This window comes from Eptatretus burgeri, chromosome 4 (genome assembly GCF_056783735.1).
Source record: "Eptatretus burgeri isolate ZD-2024b chromosome 4, Ebu_testis_v1, whole genome shotgun sequence".
Taxonomy (NCBI): Eukaryota; Metazoa; Chordata; class Myxini; order Myxiniformes; family Myxinidae; genus Eptatretus; species Eptatretus burgeri.
Window position 1 is genome coordinate 51026471 of NC_140964.1, and position 12500 is coordinate 51038970.

Sequence of the window (12500 nt, forward strand, 5' to 3'; positions counted from 1 at the left end):
CGTATGGGTGATAGATCGTGAGGCATATTGATATGAGGTGCAGATGATGGATTTAGGAGAAGGAAGAGGTATAATATGATGGATTTATACCTATTCGTTGTTGGATACAAAGTCCGATCAGCGATAGCCAAGGATTTTCTGAAGAGACCTGGTACCAAAGGAATTAAGTGTCCATCTCAGATCCCAGGTCAGAGTCCAAGTCTCACATCCGCAGAGCAAGACTAGAAACACCAAGGACATGAAGACTCGAATTTTCCTCCTCCCACACAGGTAACAGCAGTGCCACACCCCATGGTCCAGTGAATCCATGACTCCCCAGGCACGACCCAGATGTCGATTTACCTCTGGCTCACAGCAAGCAGAAAAATGAATATATCACCGCCAAGGGAAATCAATCTCTCATTGACCTCAATTCCTCACCACAAAAAGCTTGACAAGATAGCAGCATCAAAGATGTCATTGAAAGCATGGATCTTAGTTTTGACACAGGAAACCCATAGTTCCAGTGTATCCGACTCTTCAATCAGCACCTTGAGGGCCCCCAGAAGAATATCCAGAGTTTCTGCAAAGATGACTGCATAATCTGCGAAATCAAGGTCAGAGATCTTGACATTCCCAGATGATGTAGCACAGCTTGATCTCTCCGACATCCTCCCCAGAATCCAGTCCATACAAGTGCTGAAAAGTGTGGAAGCCAGGATACACCCCTGATGAACTACAGTAACAACTGCAAATAAGTCAGAGATGGCACCACCACATCAAAGAGCACTCTCAGAGCCAGAGTATAGTTCAGACATCAGATCGATCAGTTTTGGTGGCACCCCACGATGATCAGGAATCCTCTAGAGGGCACCGCCATTCACTGCATCAAACGCTTTACAGAGATCAACATCGGCTGAAAGCAGCCCTTGCCGAAACTCTCATCTGTGTTCGGTGACGACCCAAAGAGGAAGGATACGGTCAATCGTTGACCTCTTTGGTGTAAAGCCTCACTGCTCTGGGCACTAGTGCTCAAGCAGATGGTGGCGAACCCTATCAAGAATTATCCAAGTAAAGACCTTGCCCAGAACGGAGAGCAGCGTCCCCCATCGGTAGTTGTTGCAGTACTGGCGATCACCCTTCCCTTTCCAGAGAAGGACAACAAGGCCCCTCTTCCAGTCAGTTGGGATGATGCCTGTGTTCCAGGCAGAACACAAAACTGCATGCAACGACACGAGTGCAGCATTTCCACCAGCCTTGAGAAGTTCAGCATGGATGCCGCAGACCATAGGACCTTTACCCCATTTCAACCGGTTCACCGCAGCCTGTGTTTCCACAAATGAAGGTGGACCACAGTTGATTGGAGGGTCAGCAGTTGGGATAGGAACACCCCTGACATCCAACTCAACAGCTGGTGGATCATCCTGGTACAGCCGCTCAAAGTAACCGGCCCAGCGGGCCTTCACTTCAGACTCCTCTGTCAAGAGCCTACCACTCTCTGCTCCAACTGCAGTACATCGAGCAATGGGCTTGGAGGAACACAATGCACAAATTCCCCTGTAAGCAGGATGAGAACCACTTCAGCACAGGTGATGTTCTATCCCCTCACAGATTCCTCACACAAAAGCTCCTTGTCCACCCATAACGCATGTACAGTTTTACGCCTCAACGCGCTGAACAGCTCAGCTCTGCCATTAAGCCGAGCCCTGCGACTCTGGTCAATGGTATCCAGTGTCCTTTGAGAGACAAAATTCTTCTTCTCCCTACGGTGAGTTCCATTACATGAACTGGTAACATCAAGGACGGTGGTCTTGAAGGCACTCCACAACTCTTCCGGACCTCCAAGGCACCCATACCCCCCAAATCTCCACTCAGCCTGTTCACAAACTCCTCAACTACCCTCTGATCCTTCAGCTTGCCAACATCCAGCCTAGGCTGGGACGGTCCCATTCTCCTGGAATTAAGCTGCCACTTTAGAGTTGCTACAATGAGGACATGGTCAATCTCCTTTGCCACACCACCAGTGTTGGAATACCAAGTCCAGCGATGAGCTTGTGGGCGTTGATTCCATGAACGAGCCACCCTATGTTCATGACTTCTTGCAAAGTCAAGGAACTTAGTGCTATTGGGTTCACATTTCCAGACCCATGGGGACAAACACACGCCTCATAACCATCCTTAGCAGTTCCAGTCGATGCATTGAAATCCCCCAAGACTGGAAGAGTGTCTCGCCTCGGGGCACTGATCAACCACAGACTCGAGCGTGGCATAGAATGCATCCTTCACGGTGAGATCACTCACCTCAGTCGGAGCATAAACAGAGACCAGGGAAACGACACCTAAGGAGTGACGAATCCTTCGTCTCATAATACGCTCGTTGACCGGTGTTACCTCAATTATCATTGGAGTCACCTTATTGGACACAGCAACATCAACTCCTTGGGCATGGTAACCATCAGAGCGACCAGACCAATAGTAGGTGTGATCTCTCCATGATCTCGCCACTATCCGGTATCCGAACCTCAGAGAGTGCTGAAATACCGAGGTTTAACCGCTTGAGCTCAGATGATAACAGAGACAGGTCATCATTCTCTCTTAGGTAGAGGACATTTCAGGCACCCACCCGAAGGGACCACCTCAGGTTAACCCAAGAAGACTACCCTCTAGTGGACGACACCTCAGCACCACCCCGACACACACTACCACAATCTGACCCGGTAAGGTTATCTTGTGGTTTTTCTCCTATCAGCAAAGTGTGGGGGTCCCAAAGGCTTTGCCCCAATCCTGTCATCTGGTGAGCTGCCCTGCGGAGGGCAGCTGCACAGGAGGTACTCCCACGGGGTAGGTTTTCAGATTTCTTTGTGCTTTCAGTACGTTTTGCAGAATGAAGGGTTTCACGGTGGCCGGAGTGCAAATCCTGCCACCACCCTCCGAAAAAAATAAGTAACTCAACTGCAGGAGGACGTCCGCAGACACAGTTGGGCACTAGATATGGATGGCCGTTGGCTCACAAGGAGCTCCTCCGCCCTTTGAAAACGTAGAAATGGTGGATTTGGAAGTGTTGGAGGAGATATAAATGGTGGATTTGGAAGTGTTGGAAGAGGTATAAATGGTGGATTTGGAAGTACATGAAGAGAAACAGATGATGGATTCAGAAGAGAGCGAAGAGGTACAAATGGTGGACGTGGAAGAGAAGGAAGAGGGACAGATGTTGGATTTGGAAGAGAAGGAAGAGGTCCAGATGATGGATTTGGAAGAGAAGGAAGAGGTCCAGATGATGGATTTGGAAGCGAAGGAGGAGGTCCAGATGATGGATTTGGAAGAGAAGGAGGAGGTCCAGATGATGTATTTGGAAGAGAAGGAAGAGGTCCAGATGATGGATTTGGAAGAGAAGGAAGAGGTCCAGATGATGGTTTTGGAAGAGAAGGAAGAGGTCCAGATGATGGATTTGGAAGAGAAGGAAGAGGTCCAGATGATGGATTTGGAAGAGAAGGAAGAGGTCCAGATGATGGATTTGGAAGAGAAGGAGGAGGTCCAGATGATGGATTTGGAAGAGAAGGAGGAGGTCCAGATGATGGATTTGGAAGAGAAGGAAGAGGTACAGATGATGGATTTGGAAGTGCAGGAAGAGGGACAGATGAATGATTTGGAAAATCATAAGTTATATTGAGTGTAAATTGTAACAACCAGATATAATTCATAAATTTTCACAATTATTGGAGTCAAAAATGAAGAAAAATATTTGTGGACTTGTGTCACCTCATCAGTAACATGAATACAGTATAATTCTGCATTAAACCAGCGGTACGTGCATCGAATCTGTTCAAAGCACCACTTTTATGAGTACAAACTTTAACAAACATCGAATCGGTGAAAATCCCCGGATATTTTTTTTTTGTCAACATGGAAATGAACTTGTGATGCCAATATATTTCGGGGTTAAATCAAGAATAATCAGTGAATTCAAATAAAACTGAATGATTATGAAATCCCGGTCCCCGATAGAATGCATTCATGATTCATATCCCTTGGGAAGTACCGTATCTGCCCATTTATGAAACTGAACGCCAGGATTCCAAGAACGAGCCCAACAGGATGGCACACTTATCTTTGAACTCTCTAGTCCGGCTTCAATATCCGAACCAACTATAAATTGTTGCTTCGCAAGCAGGGCGTCGCATCACAAAGTGCGCCCTCCCTCGGACGGAATTTAAGCCGGGTGACCCATCTGTCAGCAATAATTGGTGGACGTTAAAGATCTCGTCGTGCCTTCCATGTAGAGTTGGAGAGATATCGCTGCCACCCCGAACGTTGGAGAAAGAGTTGCGGCGAAAAAGTTCACCGGCCGAAGGTGAGATTTGTTGCAGCCGTTCCAAAGAGGTAGTGGAGATGCAGCAACATGGAAAATAACCCAAAAACGATGAACCTCTTGGCGAATTGATGTAACAGCATTGAGGACCCAACACCAGTACACCATTGCTATTCCGAACGGGTCCCAGTTATCGACCTGCATCTTGTCAAGAAATGAGTTTTCATATCCTCGGCCACCCGAGCGGTTGTGCCGTCCATGGAGCAAAGCTCGGGCATGATGAGGCTTTGGAGACTCTGATGCGGAGCTAAGAGAGGCATATTTGTGCGACTGCTAACGTTCAGTGTGTGGAAGGCACCACGTTCCTGCAGATACATCTGCTTTACACATTTGAAACACAATCTCAAGGAATGCATCAAATTCACGTCGCACGTATAAGATGTGGATACAGTGATGCCCATTGTATTTAAGATCGAGTCTGCAGACTCCCCCACAGCAGTGGCAAACGGACGTTTGATGTCCTTTCGGCTCCCAGTTTCACTCGATTAAATTTAATAAGTTTGACGTCATAGTAATACACTCCATAGCATGTAGTGTTTCTGATCCACTGCTGATTTGTTTTCCTTATTATTATTATAATTATTATTATTATTTTTTGCTGAGCTTAGCCCATTATCATATCGGGTATTGATTCCACAAAGTTTACGCAACCAAGGATGGAAAATGACTGTGGTCAAGCAGGAAATTAGTGATGTTTTGGAAACAACTGGGATGCTCTGAAACGTAAAACCTTTCCTCGGAATGCGCGGATTTTATTGCCAGGCACATGATCCGAAAATGATTCGTTCAACAGCAATGCTTCCGAGACATACAGTGCAACAAATTAGAGAGAGCGCGTTCAAAACTGCTATTTGGAATATTCGGGATGACGAGATAGACCGTTTCCAAGCAAAAAAAGGAAATGTTATTTTGAAGTTATTCACTCTAGTGGTGGCAGGATTGCCTAAGAGGTATGCACACTTGCCTCGAAACTGTCTAGCCTGGGTCTGAATCCTGATCCAGATGTGAACTGTCATCCTGATGTTTCGTTTTCAGGGGGTGTCCCTCGGACGGATGCGAAACCGGGTGTCCCGTCTGCCGGAGTTAGTCGGTGGATGCTAGCGATCTCACTGTGTCCTTCACGAAGAGTAGGTGAGCTACCTCTGGCACCCTGAACAAATTCCAAATTCCTGCACTGTCAGCCGAGTATCATTTGTCAGAGTATAGTGACCCTTCTAGGATTGTCAAGGAACTGCTTCCACAGGACCGGTGCCATGTATAGAGCATAATACACGAGTATGTATTCACGACAACGCCACCTGTATGCTTTTAACCAACCGTAAAGGTTCCACGCAAACAAGACCCCCGTTACCTTTCCATGCGTTCCTGGATGAATGAGGAAAATGGACCGTGGTGGCCTAGACTGCAGAAACAATTTTCGACAAGTGACCTAGTAGCCTATAATATGTGAAAATGATTGGATGAATTCTAATGGTTTTGCAGAAAGGCATCCTGGCTGAATGTATGAAATTGCTTCGTGTTTACGGCCGTGTAACCCTAACCCGGAGACATGCCCGGGGAGGCACAATGTGCTTCCGTCTGTAGAACCCCTGGAGTTTCATGGAATGTGTAGACAGAGATTATACACTCAGGATTCAGGCATTGTCCAAGCTGGAAAAATTACACTTGCTTGTTCAGGTTTGGCATTATTAAACAAATGGTCCATCCAGCCCTCGTGAGTGCGAAACTTACCGGCATAGCATGGACCGTCAGTCACCACGTGGATGTCCAGCTGTTCCCTGCACTCCATCAGACGCATGAAGCACTCATTCTGAAATGTGTCTCCACTCGATCCACACACGGGTTTGTAATCATCCGGACACTGCAGGTGGAAAATAGTTTTTTTCATGAAAATCTCAACAACAACAAAAAAAACTTTACATTTGCATTTTTCTTCCCATCTCCCTCAAATCGCTCCCTCATATTTGAATAAGAATCCATTCAGCACAACTGCTTCATCCGAAGTCAAACTGTACGTCCAAGCACACGATGAATTAGCATTCACCAATACACCTTGGGGTTGGCATGGATCCACCATTCCAGATGCTTTAATTTGCCAAATGGATAGTTTCACCGATGGTGGACCTCAGGTGGGCAGCCAAGTGGGTAAAACGATGAGACACACGAATGTATGTGTGTTTTGACATATATAACAATATATTGACCTTTACAGGGAGGTGAGGGGGGCGGGAGGAGTGGTGGAGGATGAAAGCTTTTCAACAACTCCGTCTTTGAATATGGTTAAAGGATAGGGTGGAACTTGTATTGTGTTGTAGAGGGATGGACTTTATGTCGTATGAAATGCAAGAATAAGTTCAATGCTGAAACTTTATGTGAAGATGTCATCTTCCCTTTGCAAGTTAAACAGCAATTGACATCAACTGTGGTCAAAACAACCTGAGTAAAACCACATGCTGTGGAACAGAGGTCTTCATGAAGTTATTTGGCTGGCACGACAGTCTAGAGGTACCTGCCCTCACCACTGAAATGTCTCACCTGGTTTTGAATCTCGACTTGGCTATAAACTATCATCCTGGTGCTTCACAGGCAGGGTGTTGCATCACTGGGTGCACTGTCCCTCGGTTTGATGTTGTGGTTGGTGCCCCATCTGCTCGCATTACCACTGGTGGATGTCAAAGATCCCATGGTGTCCTTTGTGAAGTGTACGTGAGTTATCACTGGGATCGTCAATTATCTCTCTGACTCTCTGGAAAATCCTCATTATCTCTTTGCTGATGATTCCACTCCTCTGTCGTACCATCTGTCATCCCGCAGATCGGCAAGCAGCAGCCTCTTCACTCTCTGCAGATCTGGATAAAATCACAAGCTGGTCCAACACGTGGAACGTGTCTTTCAATCCTGACAAATCTCACACTCTCACTATGTCTCTCTGAAAGGACCGTCTGGAACCCCTTCACCCCCTCCCCCCTGCCCCATCTACTTTTTCAACAATCCTCCTGAAGAAGTCGTTTCATTCAGGTGTCTGGGTCTCACTATCTGCCATGATATTTCCTGGGATAGCCACATTTCCAAGCTGGCCTCCCAAGCCAGTCGTCGACTGGGCATCCTCCGTCGTGCCAAGTCCTTCCTTGTATTGGCACGTTTGAGCTCCTAACCACATACAAAGCTTTCGCCCGCAGCCTGATGGAGCACTGCTGTCCCCTCTGGGCTGGTGCTCCTGCCTCTCAACTTTCTCAGTGGAAACCAAGGCGTTTACGATCATTGGTATCTCCCACGATGAGGCTGAGTCTTTGAACCTCTCACTCTCTCACCGCAGGAATGTTTGCGGGATTTCTGTCTTCTATCGTCTCCTCTCTGGTCTCACCCCCTCCTCCCCCCCACTCTGTATAAAATATGTCCCTCCCCCCATATTCCCGCAGGGTGCTCAAGGTCCGCCAGCAACCCCCTTTTGGTAAAACTAAAAAAATTAAGAATCACTGCTCACCTCCACTCTTTCATTCCTTTTTCCCACATTTAGAGCAAACTCCTACACTCTCTTCAATCCCATTCTTCCCTCCACGTCTACAAAACAGCTGTTCACCACCACCTCTCATCTTCCCCCATCCAAAACCATGATCTTTTCTACCCCCGCTAATCCACTCCAAACCCAACTCCTTCAAAATGCCCTGCTTTCCTTCCTGAAAGTTCCTGTCATGTAATGACCTGAAAGTCCCTGTGGTGTCCATCTTGTTTACCCTGTGTACCCCACCCCATCCCTCTCCCTTCCACAGATCTGCTCATGTCTCTGTTCCCCACTTTTTTTTTCCTTCCCTCTCCTGTCCCTCCTGTCTCCTGCTCCCTTTGTTGTACATTTTGTGTGCTAGCTCTCATACGAGCCTCGACAGTGTATTCCCAAAAAAATAAAATAAAAATCCTGCCGAAATTCCAAATTCCTGCTCTCACTTACAGGTGTGCCTCAACAAATGATGCTACCTGGAGCCATGTGCTGCAAACGGAATCCATCCATCAGGACCATACTCCATGCAGAGCGTTGGTGCTGCCTAAGCAGTCTCCTTGGCTATTGGACACAATCCTGGAGGGGTCGCCACTCCGACACAGTATACCAGCATGCTGGCACTCATTTTGCCGACCTCGGAAGGATGACAGGCAGAGTCAACCCCACCTGGTATGAATTCAACAGTGGAGTGGGGTTTGAACTCAGGATCAGAGGATTCCAAGCCACCACCCTAACCATTGAGCCAACATCAGGTACAAACGGAATAAGAAGACCCTACATACATAACTCAGCCTGGCAAAACTGCAGAAGAGGTTTTGCAAATTAGGAAGTCAGGTAGTATGCTTCTTACAGCCAATAGCGATTCCATATTACGTGACCATTGTATAACACCTAAAAGTCCTCGATTATGACATCATCAGGTTGGCCCATTTTGCATTCCCATCTGAGCCCATGAATGTCTCATGATGCTTGTTTCCCATGAATGTCTCATTCCCATGAATTCCCATGAATGTCTCATGATGCTTGTTGGAACCCAAGTTGAAATCCAATGAACGCCGTGTATTTGCCCATTGTCTACTAACATCCTTGTAATTTGTGTAAAAGCCCACCGATGTCTACTTTACGTCTTTGTACTGTGTGTGCGATCTATGTAGAGGCCCACCATAGGCCTGATAAATTTTTAAAAGGCCTTTCCAAGTGTTCCAATCTTCAAGCTTGAAAAAAATGCTCAAAATGCTCACGTCGTCAAGAAAAGTCCACTTTTATCTCGCCATCAATTCAACTTGCAGCTAATACGAGCTGGCTGCCCCTCATGCTTGGTTTTTTTTTTTGGAAATGATGAAATAAGTTGAATAGCTTTGCAGCCTAATTATCTCAACACGTTGACACTCTGCTTACGATTATGGAACAATAATTTTTTGTGGTGCTGCTGTGCTGTCCCGATGCCGAGAGTTCGTGAAGTCCTGATGCTTTGGAAGAGATCTCTTTCAACACCTTTCCTCACTTTACGACAAATTTCACATGTTTCAGGTGGGATCTGCACACTGAGGCCCTTTTTCATTTTTAATTCAGCCTGATGTGCAGCAACAGCCAGTCTGCTTGCTATGCCAAAGAGATATCACAGCCACACAACACGTCGCGGCATGACACCGCACAGCACAGGAGAGAGTCACAACACAGCATGGAGCAGCATGGTGTTGCATGTACAGCGTTGCATGGTATTGTGTAACAGTGCATCACAGCATGCTACAGCACAGCAAGAGCATGGCACGGAACAGCACAGCAGAGCGCAGGGCATAGTGTAGCAAAGCAAAGGACAGCGTGGCACAAAACAACGAAAAAAAAAAGCAAAGGACAACAGCGCATGGCAAATCACGTCACGTCACAGCAGAATAAGGCGCAGGATAGTATGATATGAGTTAGCACAGAATAGCATAGTACGATGGACCACAACATGACAGCAACTCGGGGAACCACAGGGCACAGTATCTCATATAACAGTAGGCCAACGCGTCACGTCACGTCACGTCACGTCACAGCACAGTTTCGATTCCTCATCACCTGCAAGTTTCATCCAAGGCCTACTTGAACAATAACCACAGATAAATAAAATGTAGTCCTATCTCAATTAATTTACTCCTGTATAATCACAAGCCAAACAGTCTGACGAATGACAATTACAAACTGTTTTTGAGAGTGATAAAAATTGTTAAAGTTTTGTACTTTTCAATTTGCTTGAAGGATATACAATAGTGAATGGGCACAATGTGAGAAATTATGCGTACGATGCTGAGTATGCCAACTAGTCATGGCCCTCCCCATCCCCATCGCTTGCCCCCCAAGGAAATAACCATTTGTATCATACGTGGCAACAATCGATGTCATTCGGAGTCTCTGTTGGCAATAACAATGTACTGTACACCATATGATAGTTATATTACTGAGAATTCAAAAGATTCTTCGAAGCTTTTATTAAAAACACAATTTACTTTGGTGAAATATTGTTATGGTTGTGGGGGTAGATGGAGGAATTTCATAGGAAAGATAGGATTGTATGGAGTTGCTTGGTCCGTGGACGAGTAGGAGACATCTCGATGTAAATTAAGTAGGGAAACTGTGAGCTTAAGTGTTACTTGTCACCACACCGGTGGGGGAAAGGAGGGAGGAGGGTGCGGTGTTAATTAGATAGGGATTACGCATAATTTTCGCCAGTATGTGAGTGCCCCCTGTGACCTTTTCCTATGTTTTTGCATTTCAAGACCGGCGATAAAAAGGGGGAATCATGTCCTTAAAACAACGACATCCGAGCTGCGCATCCAAGCAGGCAGTAAGCACCGCCTCCAGGGGTGACAGCTGGCGAAACCACGCCCCCCGGAGTTGATGATTGATGGGCGTGATGTCAAAGAGGAGAAAAAGTGAGGTCCATCACGGGACACAAAGAGTGAGGGCAGTCAGAGAGTCTCGGTTGGGCGACGAGAAGGCAGGGAGTTAAGTTCGAAGAGGGACACAAAGGAGAACCGCAGTCAGAGAGTCGCGTGTTGGGTGACGAGAAGGCAGTCAAGACGAAGGTTCGGAGTGAGACAGAGGAGAGTGAGGTTAGTCAGAAAGTCTCGCGTTGAGCGACAAGAAGGCAGTCGAGACAAAGGCTCGGAGTGGGATCGAAGCGAGAGAGGCAGGACGGTGGTTGGAAGGAAAGAGCATTACGGCTAGCTTTCCCTCGACACGGTGAAGGAGACGGCATGATTCTTGTGTTCGTGCTGAGGCAAATTGGCTCACGTGGTGGAGCAAGACGCTGGCCATTGACTGTTGGCTGGATTCTGTGGGACCAGCCTCGAAGCCTCATGGTGTGCCATCGGGGGAAGTGACGGCGCCATTGTGCAAAGCAGCGATGTCGGCAAGTGCGATCGACGAATCAAGTTGCACAGTGGTTTCTGAGCCATGGAGTTGAGTATCACCGCCAGATTTGCCTCCTGTAGTTTCCCGCCCAGAGAGAGTGGCTTGGCGCCATTTGGGGCGCATTTTTCTTCACAGCGATGAAGCGGTTTGGTGACCTTCAAGCGACCGAAACTCATCCCTGGGCACACAGAGATAAGTGCCGGGATAAATGAGAGATTATTTTCTTTGTTTATTTGTCCCCTTGTCTGTATTTGAGGCTGCGTGAAGGTGCCTCAAAATTATACTTCGTTTTACCTCTCGTTCCGTCTCATTATTATTCCGTTTTGACTTATTACCATTGTAAATATTTGATTCATTTTTATTAAACCCCGTATTTATTTAAGTTGTTTACGTCTGTCTATCTGTCATGGGTTCGAGATAAACCCCCATGTGCTGTGCTTCTATCTGCTCCATCCTTGCCGCTGTTTCTTTCCCACGCACGTGCCATAATCTCCAAGAATCTCGGCTACAAGCCTACAAGGGGAATCGTTTGGCCATCCGTCCAGGTAGGGGCAAACCTACTGGACACGACAATATTCATGACACCATGATTATTTTTGATCACTGTTTATCTCCTAATATTAGACGTCATCACACAAATTATTTATAAGTGCGTTTCTCAATTATTAGGTGGAGGATGCGGAGGGACTGGCATGCGTAACCTTGAATAAATTTACAACTATTGTCGTTACATTAAACCAGACACGGTGGGCTAATGGTTACAGAATCTGCTCTGAGTCGAGACCAAATCATACCAAAGATCTAAAAAAAAACAATGGGTCTGGTTTCTACGTGTTGCTTCCTTGTTTGATGCCCAGCGTTTAAAGGATATACGCCGGACAAAAACATTGGGAAGGCAATGGCAAATCACCCAGTTTAACCCTTGCCAAGAAACTTTCAGCAGTACCAATGCCTATGCAAGGAGTACAGAATATCAAATCAAATCAAATCCAAATAATTACGAATTAACCCTAACGAATTCTCATAAAAGAAACACAATAGGCATCAAAGTCTTTTGAATCTATGGAATAAACTGTGCCATCTTCCTGCATGGGGTCATTTCAGGAACTGGGCTCTGTGGATTCAATTTGTAACCGAATCGTACTGTGAACGACTCACAAATACATCTATTCAATGGCTAAAAAAACCAAAAACTGAATGAAAGAGTTAGCTGCTTTTTCAGTTTGAGTAATATGCCTTGTGACAATGTTTTAAGGGAAA

At 46.4% G+C, this 12500-nt stretch overlaps 1 protein-coding gene across 3 annotated transcripts in view; it reads right to left on the minus strand.

The window, feature by feature from the left end:
- LOC147028043 (tomoregulin-1-like) overlaps positions 1-12500 on the minus strand; it is a 181207-nt gene that overhangs the window by 92001 nt on the left and 76706 nt on the right. For all 3 annotated transcript variants that reach the window (XM_085878009.1, XM_085878008.1, XM_085878007.1), the window contains one exon: positions 6080-6209. In XM_085878009.1, coding sequence (XP_085734135.1) covers positions 6080-6209 — 130 coding nt within the window. The remainder of the gene's footprint in view (positions 1-6079; positions 6210-12500) is intronic.